A 21,608-nucleotide genomic window follows, 5' to 3' on the forward strand; every position below is an offset into this window, starting at 1 on the left:
TACAAGTATTCTCTCCTGGCAGTTTATGGTCCTCTTTTTCTGTATTGATTTTTTCCGAATTAAAATGTTGTACCTCAAGATTTGTTGCACCAAATTCAGTCTTAAATGTTGCCGTGTGGCAGAGATGAAATAGGTAGCATCCAACTGTACCTGCCAGTTTGAATTTGCTTAGTGGTCATGGAGGTTCATAAACATCCAGTACTTGGTGCAGAGTCAGGAAACTATCATATCAGATTTGCAAAAAAAGTCTGTGAACAAAGAACACACACTTTACTGAAGCCAAAGGAAAAATATGCTTGGTTTCTATTTTCCAACTGCATTTCTGGAAGCTTATTTGAATCCCATTGAAAAGTACTTGCCTATTTGTTTTAAAGAACTATTGTAACTTGCGTGTCTATATTATTGTGATTGGTCGCATAGTCAGCCAGATATTTAGACAGGATTTGACATTTTTGTCCATCTATTGTGTCCTTCCTGAGGATCTGGGATAGGTGGATATTGTTGTTTGATGGTATTAAGTTATTGGCATAAGATGTAAGTTTTTCCAAGTAAAGCTGCCTTTTGCAATTGACTAGTGGTGATTTTTGTTGATGGCATTCAAGTGGTGCTCCAGGTTTTCTGGGACTGCATCCAAGACATCTATTGCTATCCATACTATCTTTGCTTTCTTTTCTTACATTTATTCTACTTCTATTTGTGGCTCCGTCTGCAGATATCGCAACGTTCACTACCCAGATTTTTTTTTGTCTTTCTTTTTGTCTTTCTTAACAGTTGTTAAGTCTGGGATGTTGTGTGGCAAATGTTTGTTTGAATTCTAAAGTCTCAGAGAACTTTAGCCTCTTCATTTTTTTATTGCTTTAGTTTGTGGTCTCATCTGTTCTTGCTTGCAGGCAAACTGTATTTTGTGCAAATATTCCAGTATACCATTTTTGCTACTTTGTCATGCCTTTGCTTTGTCAGCTTCTTTGCAGAGGCAGCATTTGCACTCTAATGCTGTCTTCTCAATTCTGGCTTTGTATGCATTTATTTTTTAAGAGTTGGTCTTTTGCAGCCAGAATTAGCCCTGCTGCCTTTTTCTTTGTCTTTCCTGCTTTTAGCCATTGCCAGGTCTCCTTCTCATTGTTATGATTATTATTTAGACTGAAACCTTACCTTTTCACTAGGAGTTCATGGCAGTTTACATAGTATGAGGAAGGCTGTCCATTTTATCCCCAAAACAGCAATATTGAAAGTTATTTTTAACAGATTAATAGAGTTGGAAGGGACCTTGAAGGTCATCTAATCCAATCCCTTGCCAAAGTAGGAGACCCTACACCATTTCTGACAAATGGCAGTCCAATCTTTTCTTTAAAGTCTCAAGTGATGAAGCTCCCACAACTTCCAAAGGCAAGCTGTTCCATTGGTTGATTGTTCTCACTGTCAGAAAATTTCTCCATATTTCCAGGTTGAATCTCTCCTTGGTCAGTTTCCATCCATTATTCCTTGCTGGCCTTCAGGTGCTTTGAGAAATAATCACCCAATGAGTTTCCATGCCCAGAATACCCACACAGAGAAATATTTATTTTATTTTATTCATTTGCATCCTACCTTTATTATTTTCACAAATAACTCAAGGTAACATATATATCCAACACACCTTCCTTCTATTTTCCAAGCAACAATCATCGGGGTTGAAAGAAAGTGACTAGCCCAAGGTCACCCAGCTTCCTTTTATGGCTAAATACACCCTCTACATATAAAGGGTATTCTAATGGATTGCTGAAAATAATAAAGTGCCATTATAATGACATTTGGTAAGGCACACTTCTTTTGGACCTGTGTCATGACATCGTACACACAACCAAAAGGAGCAAAGCTTGAGGACAAAGGCACAACTGCTTTCAGCAAATTGGAAACATAATCTATCTAGACCCGTACCAGTCGGGCTTCAGGCAGGGGCACAGCACAGAAACAGCATTGGTCGCGTTGGTGGATGATCTCTGGAGGGCTCGGGACAGGGGTTGCTCCTCTGTCCTAGTCCTATTAGATCTCTCAGCGGCTTTTGATACCATCGACCATGGTATCATGCTGCAGCGGTTGAGAGGGTTAGGAATAGGGGGCACCGTTCTGTGGTGGTTCTCCTCCTTCCTCTCTGACCGCTCGCAGTTCGTGTTGGCAGGGGGGCAGAGGTCGACCTCGAGGCGTCTCGCATGGGGAGTGCCACAAGGTCGGTCCTCTCGCCTCTTCTGTTCAACATTTATGTGAAGCCGCTGGGTGAGATCATCCGTGGTTTTGGGGTGAAGTGTCATCTGTACGCTGATGATACTCAGCTGTACATCTCCACCCCAGACACCCCAACGATGCCCTTGATGTGATGTCTCGCTGCCTGGAGGCCGTGTGGGTCTGGATGGGGAGGAACAGGCTCAGACTCAACCCGTCCAAGACCGAGTGGCTGTGGCTGCTGGCGTCCCGATATAGTCAGCAGGTGCCATCGCTGACTATTGGGGGTGAATCTTTGCCCCCCACAGAGAGGGCTCGCAATCTCGGTGTCCTCCTGGATGCACGGCTGTCTTTAGAAGAGCATATGACGGCCATGGCCAGGGGGGCCTTTTATCAGGTTCGCCTGATCCACCAGTTGCAGCCCTTTCTGGACCGGGACGCCTTGCGCACGGTCACTCATGCCCTTGTCACCTCCCGGCTGGACTATTGTAATGCTCTCTACATGGGGCTCCCCTTGAAGAGCACCCGGAGGCTCCAACTGGTCCAGAATGCGGCCGCGTGGGTGGTTATGGGCGCAACTCATTGTGCCCGCGTGACACCCCTCCTGCGCGAGCTGCACTGGCTCCCAGTGGTCTTCCGGGTGCGATTCAAGGTGTTGGTTACCACCTTTAAAGCGCTCCATGGCATAGGACTCGGGTACCTTCGAGACCGTCTTCTGCCACCAATAGCCTCCCACCGACCAGTCCGTTCCCACAGAGAGGGTCTCCTCAGGGTGCCATCAGCCAAGTTATGTCGGCTGGCGACACCCAGGGGGAGGGCCTTCTCTGTGGGAGCCCCAGCCCTGTGGAATGAACTGCCCCCGGAAATACGTAAGATCTCCGACCTCCAGGTGTTTTGCTGTGCACTGAAGACCCTGTTGTTCCGCCAGGCAGGGCTATCAATATAATAATTTTAAATTGGGGTATTTTAATTTTTGGGGTTTTAAATCGGCCAAATTTATTTAATTATTTTAATTTTTAATCATTGTTGTGTCCTGTGTTTTTAAATTGGCTGTACACCGCCTTGAGTCCTTCGGGAGAAGGGCGGTATAGAAATATTATTATTATTATTATTATTATTATTATTATTATTATTATTATTATTATTATTATTAACCCATAAATGACCCCTAATTAGCCTATATAATGATGTGTATCAGAAACATTCAAACTGGTCCCAGAATATAAGAAGAGATAACTAATGCTAGAGAGCTCTATGCTAAAATTGCAATTCAGCCTAGTTCATATCTATTTTAATTTAACTCAAAGTGTTTCCATCCCACTTTTTAGCTGGAAAGTTTCCCAGAGTGACTTACAGATCAGTAAAATTAGAAAATCCCTGTCCTCAGGCTTCAACTATACAGCCAAAAAAAGAGAGATGGGGATGGGGAAGAAGGAAAAGAATGCAAATGTACCAGTTTGAATATTATGCAGAACATCATGACCAGCTGCAATGCAGATGTGGTGCTGTAATATTGCTAGAACATGGTTGTTGTTATATTAAGCTCCATTCTATTTAATATTCTTGAATAGCAAAATATTAAAAATGCTGAATAGTATTACACTGTAAGAAACAGTAAGTAAGCAACAGATAGACCATAAAAAACAGATCCAGCAATATTAATGGCCATCACCATTAGTTAAATAAAGCTGGTTTGACTGTAGACTGCAACACCTTGACAATCCAAATTTTTAGATACGACTGTGGAGGAAGCCATTAGCAACTCTTCTTAGAGTGGAACAAATCGAATAATCCTTTTCTCTGTGTAAAAGCCCTCTAAGGTATTGTGTTCTCTCTATAGTTCTTCATTTCTTGTTAAACCAGGATAATTAATATTGTGATTGAAAAATAATATTGGTAAACCAAAGTGAATCATGTCAGAAAAACAGGCAGGATGGGGGAGGGATCTGTAAATAAAATTTTATTATGCATTACTAAGAGTTTATCTTGAAATAGTTAAGTAGAAACTTTGACAAGTGAAAAAATACTGGAAGGAAGGAAGGAAGGAAGGAAGGAAGGAAGGAAGGAAGGAAGGAAGGAAGGAAGGAAGATCCAATTTAAAAGAAAAGAAAAAGCACCATTAGTTTAATAAGTCCCAGGTTTTTTTAAAAACAAGAAAGCAAAAAGCATTTCCCTTGATAAAGCATTGCTTTGATGATATTGTAAATATTATGTATTTATAATAATAAATTATAAACAATATTGTATATAATTATGTGAATTACGTGTAGATCTTTACCACTCTTCTGTCATTTCTCACCATACGCTGTATAATAATTTATTTAGTAACCAGTGTGCCTATTTCTTTCTTGGAAAGAAATGGAAGGGGATTCCAAGGAGATATAAAAGGGGATACTGAGATTGTTATGATAAAAGGTATATCTTTTGCTTTTGAGACTTTAACATATCTAGAAATGCTGTAGATTTCAGTGGAAAAATATGTGTACAGCTGCCACCACCTAGTGGCTGAAGTTAAAACAAGTTTCTCTGCTCTTCAATGCCTTTAAATGTTCATCTTGGAACTTAGATGGCATTGCTTAAAACAAAGTTGATTGGAAACCTCTCATGTTCTCATACTGACATCTAGTGCCCATGATCTATTACTGTACAGTGTGAATAGAATTAAGCCCTTCAAAATAAGAGTATACTGCAGTGTTTTTCAACCAGATTTGGGGAGTTGAAGTCGACAGAGCTTAAAGTTGCCAAGATTGAGAAACACTGGTGTTCAGCACTTACCTTAATGTTGTTTTTTTTGAACTCCAGTATGCACATAACTTTTCTCCCAATTTGTGATTTCTTTATTTCTTAAACCATGAGGTTTGTCAAAATACATTGATATTCCTTTGATATTCATATTTAGTCTAGTTTAATTCTATCGACTTAATCTGAAAATATGTCCACAGGAGAATGTGCCATGGTGTCTAGAATATTGCTCTTATAGAATCAGAGATACAAGAATACAAAGAATGTCTTCAATAGGTCTCCACACTAAATGCACAGGCTTCCATCATTAATATCAACTTCAATCAGTATAATTTATTTTTCCTTGTTGCTTGTTAATTGGAAGCTAGCATTAACCATGTAGAAAGTACAATGTTTCAAGACAAAATTGTGGCCTCATCAATTCTCACTTTGGAGAAACAGCATAATATATAGCTAGCAATTATCTCCAGAGCAGGAATTTGGGGGATAAATTCAATTTATTTCCTTGAGTATTCTAATGGGAGATTTTTGTGCTATTTAGCTGCCTAGAACAGTTAAAGATTCAATTCCTAAAATGTTTTTTGGTGGATATATGTATATGTATGTGTGTGTGTGTATATATATATATGGATGCAGTGGCTCAGTTGCTAAGATGTTGAGCTTGTCTATCGAAAAGTTGGCAGTTCAGCGGTTGAAATCCCTAGTGCTACTGCGTAATGGGGTGAGCTCTCATTACTTGTCCCAGCTTCTGCCAACTTAGCAATTCGAAACCACATAAAAAATGCAAGTAGAAAAATAGGGACCACCTTTGGTGTGAAGGTTCCATCTGCCTTTGGCATTGAGTCATGCCAGCCACATGACCACGGAGACGTCTTCAGGCAGCGCTGGCTCTTCAGCTTTGAAACGGAGATGAGCACCGTCCCCTAGAATCGGGAACAACTAGCACATATGTGCGAGGGGAACCTTTACCTTTACTTTATAAGCTGTGTCTGACCTCTGTATTGCTGTCCATCTTCATGTCCCAAATGAAGGTTGCTCTTTTGTGGCTCCTGTGGTATGGTGCAGTATGTGGAAAATTCCCCTAGTCTTAAAAGCGATACACTTCACACTGAATAATGAATGTTTTAATTCCCTGAGACCTTTATTGTTGTACTTTGTCAACCACACAAATCACCAAAGATCACAGCAATGTGATTGTAACAGGCACTGCTGCAGCCTATCTAGCCTATGTGTTGTGTTAAATGATCCATTAATTAGTTTATATGACCTAGCAGGGCTGTCATTTAGTTCTGATGCTGGGTCATAAGATTTAAATTCTGGAGTAAGGTATTACCAGTGTTTCAAGCACATGAGGCATTATGTTTTGGGCCTAGAAAATGGAAGTGATACTGTCCTACCATAAAATGGGTAGAATTGCAAATATTAGAACTGGAAGAGCAGAGTCAGGCATTCAAAGACAATTCTCTGTTAGTTTATCATAGGAATAAAAAGCCATTAAAATATTCCATAAATTGCCATGTTTATGCCCATTTTTCTAATCCCATAATTTAGTGCTGTTTAACTGGATGCTCCACTGTACAGATATGTTGAACTACAACTTCCATATTTCATAAAATATTAGGTTAGATTAACAGAGTTGGAAGGGATCTTGTAGGTCATCTAGTCCAATCCCCCACCCAAGCTGGAGTCATACACCATTTCCAACAAACGGCAGTCCAATCTCTTCTTGAAAGCTTCCAGTGATGAAGCTCCCACAACTTCCGAAGGCAAGCTGTTCCATTGGTTGATTGTTCTGTCAGAAAAATTATCCTTATTTCTAGGTTGAATCTCTCCCTGTTCAGTTTCCATCCGTTATTCCTTGTCTGGCCTTCAGGTGCCTTGGAAAATAGCTTGACCCCTTCCTCTCTGTGGCGGCCCCTCAAATATTGGAACACTGCTATCGTGTCTCCCCTGGTCCTTCTCATCACTAGACTAGCCATGCCCAGTTCCTGTAACCATTCTTCATATGTTTTAGTCCCCAGTCCCCTAATCATCCTGGTTGTTCTTCTCTGCACTTTTCTTAGAGACTCAACATCTTTTTTATACTGGATGCAACTGGATGCAATATTCTAGGTGTGGTCTTACTAAGGCTTTATAGAGTGGTATTAGTACCTCACTTGATCTTGATTGTATCCCTCTATTAATGCAGTTTAGGATTGCATTGACTTTTTTGGCTGCACTGCACACTGCTGGCTCATATTTAGCTGGTTGTCCACTAAGACTCCAAGATCCCTCTCACAGTTACTGCTATTAAGCCTGGTTCCATCAGTTGACTGGAGATTCTGAAAGTTATAGCTGAACACATCTGGGGGCTGAGGAAAATCTGCTCTAAGTTGTTCCCCTGGTCAATATTGAATTAATATTGTAAGCATATGTTGATTGGGAGATATTTTTGTTTAGAATGGAAATAATCTAATAAAGGACACAGGGCTCAGTGGCTAAGACACTGAGCTTGTCAATCAGAAGGTCAGCAGTTCAGCAGTTCGAATCCCTAGTGCCGCATAACAGAGTGAGCTTCCGTTACTTGTCCCAGCTTCTGCCAACCTAGCAGTTTGAAAGCACGTAAAAATGCAAATAGAAAAATAGGGACCACTTTGGTGAGAAGATAACAGCGCTCTGTGCATCTTCAGCATTTAGTCATGCTGACCACATGACCACGGAGACATCTTCGGACAGCGCTGGCTCTTCGGCTTTGAAACGGAGATGAGCACCGCCCCTAGAGTTGGAAACAACTAGCACACATATGCAGGAAAAACCTTTACCTTTTTAATCTAATGAGGGTCATTTTAGTCACAGCTACAAGCAGAAATTTCAAACCATAGATAATGCACAGTATGAAATACAGATTGAAAAAGTCTTTTAATTAGTTTCAATTAGTTAAAGTGGTTTAAGGTGATGGAGTAGAAATGAGACATTAGTCCACTGTTTAGTCTACCCAGTGGAAATACTCTGGGTGACTTGGAATTAGTTGCTCAACCTACGTCATAGAATTTCTATTGTGGGGATAAAATGAAGGGTAACCACCTTGAGTTCTTGGAGGAAAGACAAACTATAAATCTAATCAAGATAAAATAAATAAAATAGGTTTTATTTATTTTAAAATAAATTTTATATATTTTTAAAAAAATATTTGAGTTACGCATTGGGAAATAGCTACTATGAATATCAGCTAATGCAAGAATATAAGAACAATCAAAGAAGGATTAGGGGTGACATGATAGCAGCGTTCCAATATCTCAGGGGCTGCCACAAAGAAGAGGGAGTCAAGCTATTCTCCAAAGCACCTGAGGGCAGGACAAGAAGCAATGGGTGGAAACTAATCAAGAAGAGAAGCAATTTAGAACTAAGGAGAAATTTCCTGACAGTTAGAACAATAAATCAGTGGAACAACTTGGCTCCAGAAGTTCTGAATTCTCCAACACTGGGAGTTTTTAAGAAGAGATTGGACAACCATTTGTCTGAAATGGTACAGGGTTTCCTGCCTAAGTAGGGGGTTGGACTAGAAGACCTCCAAGGTCCCTTCCAACTCTTCTATTCTATTCTATTCTATTCTATTCTATTCTATTCTATTCTATTCTATTCTATTCTCAGTTCTGGACCAAATAAAAACTGACTGCTCCCTTGGGTAAATGTTGGAATAATAAAAATACGTTTGGTAATACTGAAGGACACAGAAAGAGAAGACATTAGAAAAGATTGAAGGATAGAATCAAAGAGGTTATTGAAGGAGCCATGACTTATTGTCAAAAAAAAAAAAAAATAGACATCCTAGTCCAGTAATGTAGATTCAATCATGGAAATGAATTTTTCAACACCTTTCTGATTATAAAGTCAAATTGATGGTGTTGCAACTGAACAGAATGAAAATAGGAAATGATGTATCTCTGGATGGTTGTACCGTCAGACAAGGTGTTGAAGGACGAAGTCATATTATTGTAATGTCTAGGTTCGTACGTGTAGGAATAGCATTAGCCAGCTGTGTGAACCTTAGCCATTTTGTTTTGTAAACAATGTTTTATGGCCTAGCACAATGTTCCAGTTGAACTATTATATCTCAGTCAATAAACTATGGTTAAGAAAGTCAGTCTTAGTGTGATTGGTTAATTTGTACATGGAAATTACATTATTTTCTTGTAAGTATTATAGGGTTTTATATACATGCTTATAGTAGTGGCCAAAATTGTGGAAATCTTTTGGGAAAAATGTATTTTCCAAAACTAGCTAATAACATCACTTTTTTTTTTAGTAGTACCATAAAATTATATATCAATGGAAAGATAATTTAATCAAGTATGTAATGCAATATTTTTTTATGAAGGATTTGCTATTAGAATAGGAGTTACAGTATAAATAAGAAAAGTGAAACACGTAGAAAAAAGGAGATAGGCAAAAATTATCATGTCAGTTAATACTTAGTTGGGTACCCTTTAGCATGAATTACGGCCTTACAACGTCTTCCCATGGAGTGAACCAAGTCTTTTAGTTCCGCAGCTGTTATAATGTGAAACCAAGATTGAATGATTGCTTCTATTAACTGGGTTTTATTTCTGAGTCGCTTCTGACTAACAAGTTTCTTTAGTCGGCTCCATAGATTTTCAATTGGGTTAAGGTCTGGGCTATTCCCAGGCCATTCCAGCAATGGAATATGATTATATTGAAACTGGCCCCCAAAAAGTGGTGTTTATTTAGCCATCAAACCTCAAAAATATACTTTTCCCAAAAGATTTCCACAATTTTGGCCACTACTGTAATTCCTTTTGGAAGACAATAGCTAGATCTTAATCAGAATCACTGGTGTTGGGCTGTGTAAAAAACAAACAAACAAATCCTCAGCCAGCCAGACTGTCTTCCAATTTTAAGATGTTGTTTCTAAATATGGATTTTAATAAAAAACGATACGTTGTAATAATGTTTTATTGCTGCCTCTGAAGCAATTAATAATCAATACACTTCATATAGAAATGAGCATGTGTCAGAATATGGCAACAAAAATAAGTTACAGTGGCACAATATTTAACAAGGTATACAAAATTTCAAAAAAGGAAGAGATTGCAACTCAAATAAGTTAAAACTTCAACTATCCTGAAGACTTGAAAAATATTCATACAATTTCAATCACATTATATACAGTTTTGTCATTGTTTAATCTGATACACACAGATGTTTTAAGTAGAATAAGTGAAGTGTAGTCTGTTATACTGCATTTGAGTACCGGATGGGTATCCCTGAGGGCACAAAACAGGTTACAAGGGCTGTTTCTCCATGAAACATATTTTTAAAACATTTATTCACATTATATAAATACGATCTAATCCGATAGATTTTTACAGCATTTCTACATTTGCTTATTGGAAGTTTGATTGAGGAAGGGCATTGTGACTTGCATAACTTAATCCTTTGTTTATTAACTGGGATATGTTATTCAGGTTGAGCTCCTCAGAACTGGTTTTGTCATGTATAAAATGCACACTTGGAAATAGTTGCTATTAGCACATGCTACAGCAGTGTGTCTTAACCTTGGCAACCCGTGTTGGCTGGGGAATTCTGGGAGTTGAAGTCTGCACATCTTAAAGTTGCCAAGGCTGAAAAACACTGCTGTAGGCTTGCAAATTGTGCTTCTATTGATTGGAAAACATGCTTTTTACTGCAAAATATTCAAAGGACAATTTATGTGTTTTAAGCAACTTCTGAAATATTCTGATTGCAAACTCTGGACAGGCATTTGCTGGACATCCCTCTGTCTCCATTATGTGCTCTCTACTCCTACCCTTACCTTTATATTTTGATAGGCTATTTTCAGCATTGGCATTCTGCCATTTGCCCTCCATGCAACAAAACTACGTGGCTTGTTATGTTGGAGGTTTTTACTTCAACACCTAATTCCTGAAAGTAGAAAAGTGATCCATTGGCACAGCTATAAATACAAAGATGGAACTAGTTTTGGCTGCAGCTCCCTATGAATAGAGACATGGAGGTGAAAGTGTTCTGTAGCTACAGAAGAGAGAAACAGCAAGAATAAGATCAAAACAGCTGAAGGTGTGGATTAAAACACACTTAGAGTAGTCAATAACCTAATTTTTAACAAGTGTAGCTCCAGTCCTAAGGGGATAATTCGAATTATATATGTCTTGGCCCAGGGTTTGGGAAATAAATTTTAAAAGAGAAGGGCTGAAGGAACATTGTTCATATTTTACACTCTCACTGTGGAAAGCAACATGAATTAGATACACTGTATTCAGATTAGGAACGCATGCCCTTTGCCTCCATCCTTCATGTGCTGGGATCTTTCTCCAAACTGCTGTCTCAGCCCTCCCTCTTTGGTAATGAGCTGCTGAGACTAGGTAGCTGTCCTTGTGACCAGGTGAGCCCCTGCTGCTGTACTACCTAGCCACGTTCAATCACTGGTCCTAACTATGCTCAGATCTTCAACTGTGCCATTAAAAGAGAGAAATCAATTTTTCTGCATTTGCAAAATACAGGATTGTGCCTTCAGTATTTGAAGCAGAAAAAAACCATGAAAATACTATTCATATCTATTTGGCTACATCTCACCTGCCAACTTTACAGTCCTTAAAAGGTATTAACAGCATCCAAACTTACCATCTCACTAAATAAATAAAAAGGTTTGGGAATACATTATAAGCCCTTAAATTGCATTCAGCACCTGGATCTTGAAGTCAGTGGTTAATCAGATAGATGCACACTAAACATTGATCAAATAGAAATTAATTAAATGAATGTTTCTTGAAGTCAAGAAACATTCCAGAAAAAGTATACTTTTTGCTGTGACTATTTGCTGTGACATGACTCTAGCAAAAATCTTTATCTGAAAATTATTCTGTCAACCTGTGAGAACAAGATACAGTAATATTGCCATAATCTCCCTTTTATTAACTATGAATCTTTCCTGACTGTAAGGAAATTATTGATTTGAGAAACTGCAATGTTTTATAAAGTGCAAAACCAAAGACTCATAAGATGTTTAAGCTATGTGTTCTGAAATAAAACAGATTTTGTTGGCTAAGCATCCCATAGGAACATTTCCCATAGAGGTACTTTATTTTAGCATTTCAAATCTGAAAAGAAATTTATGAGGCAAGAAAGTGAGGATTTTTCATTATCCTATCCCTATACTTTCAGTAACTTTGATTGATTTAGTGACATTAAGCTGGCATTGACTTTTATTGACTACATTAATAGATTCTACTGATTAATTTTACACATATTTATTTCTTAGGCTAATTGGTACAATTAAATCTCAGTATTCTGTATAGAGCTGAGCTGAAAAGATCCACTCCATTTATGTTTTCAGTGATATTGAGAAGAATTTCATTTCCCCTTCAGATTTATGTATTTTAAATCTTTACCTTTAACTTAAATCCATAGTATCAATTTGAACTTGGTTGTAGTATTCAGGGAGCCAATGGGGTTACTTTATCAACTAGCTCTCCTGCAAGCTTTGCATGTCTTAAAAGCTATGTTCTAAAAAAAAAAGTTTCACATTTCTTGCTGAATGCTGTCAATTTTTTTTTTCATAATTTGGAATCTGACATGTTGAGCTTATCAAACACAAACAGATATCCTGAAGTGCAGTTATCTGAATCTGTGAAGAACACCACATAAATGTCTGGCTTCAAGAGGAGGAGGAGGAGAAAGAGTGGGAGTAAGGCTAAAGTACATTGCCTCACTCTTCTTCAGTGCATTGTGTGAATGTGGAGTGGAGAAAGACACTATCAAACAAATGGCAGGAGAGTTTTTTTGCCCTGACATAACAACTGTTATTACAAATTTTCATCCTGTGTTTCTTTCTAAAGGAATTACATAGAAATAATATCTAATGTTGTCTTTTGAAACAAAGGATAGAATGGCATAGTCAGAAATTCAGAGTGCTTAACCTGAGAATTCTGCATAAATCCCTGCAGGTCTGCTGACCTTGCTCCAGTAACACCTCTTTCTTGCCAAAGTTCGTGCTTTCAGCAGAAAACATCTGAAAGATGCTTTTTTTCAAGAGACAACTGGACTTTCTGGTTTTTCTTTGAAGATGTTTTGCTTCTCATCTAAGAAGCTTCTTCAGCTCTGACTGGATGGTGGGGAATGGAAGGATTTCATTCATTCATTTCATTCAATTCTTCCATCCACTTAGACAGAGCTAAAGAAGCTTCTTGGATGAGACGCTAAACATCTTCAAAGAAAAACCAGAAAGTCCAGTTGCCTCTTGAAAAAAGTACCTTGGGACAACCATGACCTGGATGACTGAGAATCTCCATAGACCTTTAACAGAAAGCATGATAATGCAGGACCTTGGCTTTTATAGAACTCAAAACTGGGACATGAATTGTTTTTGCTGCAGGTGTTCATGGATTAATGTTGGCAGGAGAGTGGTGATGTGATGTCTGCTTCCTGATGAGGAGCTCCCTAAGCCTGTTTTGGTAAACAAAAGTATGTTTTGCTAAAAGAGCTACAAGAAGTGTTATGCTATTTTTTTACTCCAGAAGCCCTTCAAGAGACCGGGTTATCAATCTCAACACCTGCATATTTTCAGCTGAAGGATGAAAATGATCTCTGACTTGATGGCCACTGTAGCATAACACCTTTGGTAGGTTCTTTGGGAGAAGTCAAGTGAAGAACAATGAAGGGGGAAAAAAAGCTCTGATCTTTTGTAAATGGCCTTTATAATTCTGTTTTAGTCTCCTCAGTTAAACAGTAATTCACAAATTCTGTCAGTATACCTATAGATCCTATATGTGCCAGAGGTAGCATGCAGAGCCCTCTCTGTGGGTACATGTGCCATCACCAGCTACTCTTCTGGTTTCCGGCACTCGCATGCACACCTGCAGCTGATCTTCATGCGTGCTAAAGCCCCGGTCACCTGGTTTTTGGGTTTCTGGTGCTCTGGCACACGTGAAGACCAGCTGGCTGACATGCCAGAAACCAGATGACCAGGTGGCTGGCGCGTGGATGTGTGCGCCAGCCAGCTGGTCTTTGACTTTCCGGGGCTGTGGCACACGCTCCGGTTTGGGCACTCGGTGACAAAAAGGTTCACCATAACTGCTATAAGTGATAATGTGACTAGTGTACATTCCTGCAGGTTCGTGCTTTCTGATACTTTAATCCATAATGCCATTATCAGTTATGCTAAGGTTCCTCGGTCTGGTCTTGTATGGAAAAGTCATCCTTGTCTCAATGTGAGTTTTCCACCAGCACTCTTATTAACTGAGGGAGTCCATCAACACTATCACTACGATAATTAACAGAGTACAAGGAAGGCCTAGAGCAGGGGTGTCAAACTCGTGGCCCACGGGCTGGATGCGTCATGTGCTGGCCCTGATCTTGCCCGGTTTAGCGAAAGGAAAAAAAGTCCATTAAGTCATGTGACGCCACTGTGATGCTGCGAGTTTGACATCCATGGCCTAGAGGGAAGGGAAAAAAGGTTGATCCATTAAGGGATATTCTTTTAGACACTATAAATGTCTCTGTAGAATGCTTCCAAATTTTATTAGCATCAGGTTGTATCTCAGAAGTAACTTTTTTCTAAGCCACATTCTCTGTTAACTCATTTGGTGCTTGGGAGTTGTTTATGGATATTGGTTCTCTCCAAGCAAACAGTTGCATTGTAACTCAACCTACCTGTGCCATCCATAGATTAATTATTGTTTTCCTATGTATCTCCATATCCATGTGTGCAGCTATACATACACATATACCCAGGTACAGACAAAAAAAGTATTCAGCATTACATTCATCTGTCAAAAAGCCTGTGAACATTATATGTCTGCCCTACAAGTATCAGTGACATCTAAGAAGCTGATTATGTATCAAACACTAAGCAATTCCTAATTTATTTTTTTGTGTAAACAATGGTGACATTTTGCTTTCGCCACAAGGCGAACTTTTTATTTAAAAATATATATTTTATCATGAAATTAATACAATGCAAGATAGCATCCTTGTCACAGCGTGACTCTCAAATTATTAGATGAAATTGCACTTACCCGAGAGAGACAGAGAGAGAAAGCGAAAAAGAGAATGAGAGAGAGAGAAAGAATGTAGTATAGTGTTGAAATACATTTTTAACTCAACTGAACTGTGAAAGATAGGTAAATTTTTCAGAAACTGTAAATAAAAATGTCCTAAGGACCTAGAAGGAGTCACGGAGGGAGTCAAGGCATGGCCTCTTAGTTGATACTGGTGGAACGATCCAAGAGTTAAAATCTTATAGTTTCCGCATTCAATGGATTACAGACCTTGGGAGATAGGAGTTTTAATTTTTCTACATTCAATTTTTAGGAGTGTTACGGCTTGTACAAGCCTCAGTGAATTAGCACCCTTGCTTTTTGTTTTAGACAGACCTCAAACTTCATTTGGGTTTCAGGATCTTGGAAGAAGAGTTAGATTAAGTGGTTAATCAGGAGAATGGAATTCAGGAATAGGGTGTAAGAAAGTGCTATCTTTTTAATCCAGGCATGCTGTAATCAGCAGATCTTCTTGTATGCCCCTCACAGCAGATGTCCAGGGCTCAAATGAGCACCTAGAAAGTGAGTGACAATCAGCACAGCAGCAAATACAATCAGAATCTGTATTTTGATTGGGTTTCTCCTGGGGATTCCCCAACTGTGTTGCGCTGCTCAAAACAGAAATGTGCATAGTTGTAAATGCTCAATATTATGATGTTGCATCTCTCAATATGCAGTTATTCTCTGAAACAATCTGATGTTTATTCACAAGTAAGACATAGGGCTGCCAAACCGAAGGGAAGAGATATCATTATTGGTTCAAAGTTTAAAACAACAGAGATTCATCTCTGCTCTGAATTCTTTCTTTACAAAGTCTTTTTTCTTACTTTTAAAAATATACTGTTTGAAATACTTGGCTTTTTAGACAAACATTGTTTTGAGCACCTTACAGGTGCTGGGTGCCTGAATACATTATATAGCATGTCGGTTAAAAACATACATGCATTTCCCGCCCCCGTTCTTCTAAACTGTACAAAGCTGTCCCCATTTATTTCTCAATAGTTACACTTGACTTTCCACAGAGTGCTGTTCAAAGTGGTGCTTTTTAAAATGACTAGGCCCGTCTTGTGCCAATGAAATGTCATTGGCTAAAATTGGGTGCAGGTCTTCCCTTGCCCAAAGTTGCTTCTGGGAAAAGCAACCACTTTAGGAATCTAAATTTGGAATCTAAATTCAGAATTCAATGTTCTGAAACTCTTAGAAATACAAGAACTCAAGTCAGAGGAAGAGGTGGCAATTCTAATTCATCATCCTAGACATTCCCTTTGGATATCGTTCATCCCATGCCCAGTTCTATGACATGCAGGTTTCTAACATTCCTTCCCTCCTCCCCAACCCCCAACCCCATTTTTGAATCTTAGAAAGAATGCCTGCCTGGGTTTGCAAAGGATTTTGAGAGGGTATGTTGCCCATCAAGAATCTTTTCAATGTGCATAAATGTAACCTACCACAATCTGTGATACACAAACTTGGAAACTGTGTTCATGTTTCAAGAACACTTTTATGATCTGCTTGAAAAGGACATTACAGTTGAAGACCAAAGAGCAATATTTATCAACATTAAAATAAAACATTTTGGTGGCATTTCATGTATATAAATATTTCTTCATATTAATAGATCACAAAATTAAATAGCTCAGATACACAGACACTATTTAATATACTTCCACTGTTGTCAAAATCACCTGTAAACACCATCTCACACTGAATACAAAAGCAGCTTTTATACCAATTCCGTGTTCACAACACTAAGTCCTCTTTTCATAAAGGAAGTTGCTTTTTTTTTTTTAATTGTCAGATCAAAAACGAAAAAATGGTGGGGAGAAGCCCCGTAAAACTCTTGGTTGATTGAAAATGTAATATACAAAATTGCTTTTTTAAAAATGTAAATAAATCCTATCTGAAACAATTGCTTAAAGTACAGTCCTTTCCTCCGGCATGTCTTGACTTTTACAAAGTACAGCAGAGGCATAGACCCCTCTGGAACATTTCCTGTGCACACAGCCCTGAATGAACCAACCAGAGTTGCTAAGAGCAGGGAGGGAGGGGGGATCATGTCTAAGCTCTGCTGAACTGACTGAATTGATAAATAAGAGGGATCACTGCTTGTGTCTCAGCTACTTTACAGCCCTTTTTTTTTTTTGTCTTTCTGAGAAGGTGCTTAGGTATTTGAATTGGCAAACAACTTTACATTCACTTGGGACATTGTACTGCACAAACTGGAAATTTCCACTACTGTTTGGAACAAAAATAGCAATAATAATAACAGAAGCTTTCAAAATCGACAAGCATTATTGAAAGTGCCATTTCGTTATTTTAAAAAAATACAGTTATTTATCCCATGTCTAAAATGCCTTTCAATGTACAGAAAATAGAGACAAGACTCTGGTGCATTCTCCTTGGGAGCATGCCTGATGCAGACAGCTGGGAAGAAGTAATGTGCTTATTCCATAGATTCTTTGTCCTTGTTGTACGCTTCAACAAAAACACAGAATAAACACGGACCTGACTTTTTGCTGACACTGTTCTTAAGCCTCTTTCTGGGGCTTTCTTTTTCTCTCTGTCTCTCTCCCTCCCCTCCGCCAAATTTGTAGAAAGGATGAGACTTTCTGTTCCGGTTTTTCTACAATTTAAGAGATTCCCAGGGCTACGCTGGGTACTGCACTGAAAAGCTGAGTCCCTCTTCGACCCTCACATTTAAAGCAATCCTGTACTCAGTTTCTCATGAAGATGAACTTCTTGTACAGATTCTGCCTTCTGCATGTGGCCACACTTCTCCAGTTCAAACAATATTTTAAATGTTTAAAGGATATCTCTACTTGAAAAATATACATACTCAGTTCTTCTGCTTGAATGTATAGGGATAACATGCACCCTTTGGAAATTCTTCACTGTTGTACATAAAATTATTTTGTGAAGTTACAATTTTAAGATTGCCCAAATCAATACAATATAAACAAGTTCTGAAAAACTGTTTTCAAGGCCCCTTGTGCTGCTCACATCTCGTACTGATGGTAATTACTGCTGAGAAAGACAAGACCTCACCTTTCCTGTAAACAGACAGCAAGTGCTGAGTGCATGGGATGTTCCTGCACAGGTTATTTAACAAACTGAGTCAACAAATTGACATTACACTTACAAAAGGAGAAGATGGGAAGCTCTAAAATGTTTGGGACATTTGTACAGTATTCGGAACACACATATACCCACATTTTGAAATAGATCAGTCCAATTGGTGACATATTGGATCCTACCAGATTTATCAGAAAAACATATTGGGAGTGGGCTAGCTACGTGTGTGCTCTCCTGAGATCCCAGAATGGATTAACAAGTGCAGGACTGAATAGATCACTCATAGTTTTGTATGCAGCTTTTTGGAATTGTGTAGATAAACTTTCAGATATCCGATTGTTCTTTAATAAATACATTTGTAATTTGTTTTTGCTTTATGTGGCTTCAACTGTTACAGTATACAGGAAGTATTAAAAGGATACATACACCAGGCTGCTACTTTCACATCTTTGAAGATATGTAGCTGGCTCCAGCAACCACCCTCCCTTTAATGTTTATTATTGTGGTTAAAAAATACTATTCTATGAAGTTTCCCGTGGAATCCGCTTTTGAAAAATGACTGATGGTCTCTGCTGATATTGTTGCCTACGTCGTTTACGTTTGTCACACTGACAGAGCAGTAACATCTTGAATGTGGTTCTGAAAGTTTTATTACACAGTGCATAGCACATAGGGTTCACTGTACTATTGATGTAGCAAAGCCAATACCCCAAGTTCCAAAATGTTTTTGGGATACAGTTACAAAAAGTGTTTACCAGGACCATGATATTATATGGGGTCCAGGTGATAATGAAGGCAAACAAAATGGCGCTAAGTGTCTGTGCAGCTTTCTTTTCTTTGATAAGTGACATTCGCTTTCGTTTGGTGATCTGACTTCTTGTCTTCAAGGCGAACTTCTTGGCCAGGGTGGCTTCCTTGAATGACAAAGGTAAGGCATTAGGTGCCTTCATCCCTGTGGAATTGCAGTCTGAAGCCTTTCCTGCATATCCTGCAGATGCTTGTTGAACTGGAAGCTTGGGAAAGCATTTCTGTAAATTCCCATCATCCGTGCCCTTTTGTGGATGAAGCCTTTTTGGTTTCTGCTCCTTTGATTCTGTGTCCAACTTCTGCAGTTCGTCTTCTGACCCAGGCAGATCTTCTGATGAAGGCAGTTTTGCAGAATTGAGAATTGTATTATGTCCTGGAAGCTTTAGTACAATGGAGTAGATGGCTCGCGTGTCCGAGGCAATGTCATCTTCATCAGAAGAGGCGGAGTTCTCAAGGGATGCGTTGCCATCATTGTTGTTCCAGCTGTCGCTGCTGCTATGCTCCTGATCCACCTGATCTGAACTGGGTTTCCAGCTCTTGGATGTCATCCAGAAGTTGCAGCCCCCATATTTTCTTCGTTTGGTACGTTTTGTGTTCTGCTGCTGCAGTTCATAACTGCTGCAGCTTCTAGAACTTCCTGTTTGGTTGACAAAGCACGCTGCCTCAGCCTCGCTCCCAGAAGCCTGGAGTCCTGCTAACTCTTTGGTACGTTTCTCTGTCTCCTTGTATATCCTCCAGTACAAGATACTCATAATAGTAACCGGCAAATAAAAGGCAGCTATGGCAGTGCCAAAAGTGAGGACAGGTTGATTTAGGAACTGGATATAACATTCACCCTCTTCGACAGTCCGCTCCCCAACAAAATATTGCCAGAACAGAATAGCAGGAGCCCAAAGGATGAACGAGATGACCCAAGCTAAGCCAATCATCACTGCAGCCCTTCTGGTTGTTCGTTTAGCTCTATAGGTAAGTGGCCTCGTGATGGAGAAATATCTGTCAAAACTGATGACCAGCAGATTCATGACAGAAGCATTGCTTGCCACATAGTCAATGCAAAGCCATAGATCACAGGCCAAGCTTCCCAAAGCCCAGCGGCCCATGATTATATATGTGGTGAAAAGGTTCATGGAAATAATACCAATTATCAGGTCTGCACAAGCAAGACTCAACAAAAAGTAGTTGTTAACCGTTTTTAGCTGCTTGTTGACTTTAAACGCCACGATCACCAAGATGTTTCCAATGATGGTGACAAGGGCCAGAATGCCAGTGAGGAAAGCAATCAGGACAACTTGCCAGATAGCATGTCCTCCCAGAGGATCAGGAGGAGCATGGGACACATTGGTCATGCCTATGGTAGTGAAGAAAAAGCTCTCGTTGGCATGGGAAGGGCCATAGGTGCTCGTAAATGGAGCATCATTGGGAAGTCCTTTTCTTTGTGAGTCTCGAATCCAGAAGCCGCTCACATTTAGAAGTAACGAAGGGATTGTGCTGTTGCTAGACGGGATCATTGTGACATTCTGACATATTCTGCAAAAAGGTCAAAAGAAAGAAATGACATGTAAATAACATACTTATGACTGCATATGCAGCATTATTACTAGCATCAAACATATTATTCAAAATGTTAAGGAGCTAGATCCTGTTATAAGAGTGGGATTGTATCATGGTGATGAAAACCCTTTAAGCATTTGTCCCCAACATTTATGCTGTCCCCAAATTACCCATATATTTTATTTACTTCTGGGTTTTGCTCCCTAGAGCAAATGAGTCCAGCAGGAACAAAAGGATAAAAAAAAATCATGTTCCCATGCTAAGGATCTGACCTGCTCTGAGTTTATGTGCTCATTTTTGAGTAAAAAACAACAACACAAACATAGTTGCTATTACTTATATTGAAGAAATGTTATTTTGGCCAACTTTTCTCAATTTAGTATTGTGGAAGGGCCCTATTAGAAAAAGCAATCCAACTTGAAATAAGTGCTTAACTTTATTGCTGACCTCATCCTTGACTGTGAACGAACAAGAGGCCGTTGTTTAAACGTTAAGAGATGTTAAGTCTATTGTTTCGATGCTACAATTGAACATTCAGTCAGGTTCCAATAGCAAAGTCAGCTCTGTAATATGATTACTACTTTTAGCTTGGGAAATTCTTTATTCAAAAACAGAAAACATCAATTAACCAGGCCAAATGTAAGTCCCATTAATTTCACAACATAAGACAGTTGCAATGGATTCTGGATATTTTCTAAAACTGTTCTCTACCCAATGAGGGATGATGTTGTAGCACAGCGGTCTCCAACCTTTATAACTTGGCAGTCTGGCCTCGTTGGGGTGTGTGTGAGTGGCAGGAAGATGTGCGCACACACAGCTCCATTTGTGGGAATGGCGGGTGCACAGCCCTCCACTCCCATGAATAGAGCTTTGTGTGCAACAGGAAGATGCATGTGCTTGGGCATGAAGCTCCAATCACAGGAGCACCAGGCACCTACACTTCAGGGGTGGGTTCTACTTACCTTTACTACCGGTTCAGAACAGGAGCGCAGGTCACCAATGATGACATTGGGGGCAGTGGGCAGGGTCTCCTGCCGGTTTTACTACCGGTTCTTGTGAACCGGTCTGAACAGGGGGCAACCATCACTGTTGCACTTGCATGTGAAGCTCCACTTGCCTAAGCGGAGGGCACTAGCACGTGAAGCTCCATTTGTGCAAATGGAGCTTCGTGTGCAATTGCAAGTG

General features: G+C 39.4%; 1 protein-coding gene across 1 annotated transcript; it reads right to left on the minus strand.

Annotated features, from left to right (window-relative positions):
* Positions 1–18,586: 18,586 nt before the first annotated feature.
* Positions 18,587–20,380, minus strand: CHRM3 (cholinergic receptor muscarinic 3). The gene has a single exon (XM_070950710.1). It carries the CDS (start codon positions 20,378–20,380, stop codon positions 18,587–18,589), a length of 1,794 nt encoding a protein of 597 aa, XP_070806811.1.
* Positions 20,381–21,608: the final 1,228 nt, after the last annotated feature.

The sequence above is a fragment of the Pituophis catenifer genome, unplaced genomic scaffold (genome assembly GCF_029215685.1).
Source record: "Pituophis catenifer annectens isolate HBS135680 unplaced genomic scaffold, rPitCat1.0.hap2 SCAF_1, whole genome shotgun sequence".
NCBI lineage: Eukaryota > Metazoa > Chordata > Lepidosauria > Squamata > Colubridae > Pituophis > Pituophis catenifer.

Excerpts from the sequence above, each read along its gene's own strand:
- CHRM3 (XM_070950710.1), bottom strand. The coding sequence starts at position 20,380 with ATGATCCCGTCTAGCAACAGCACAATCCCTTCGTTACTTCTAAATGTG.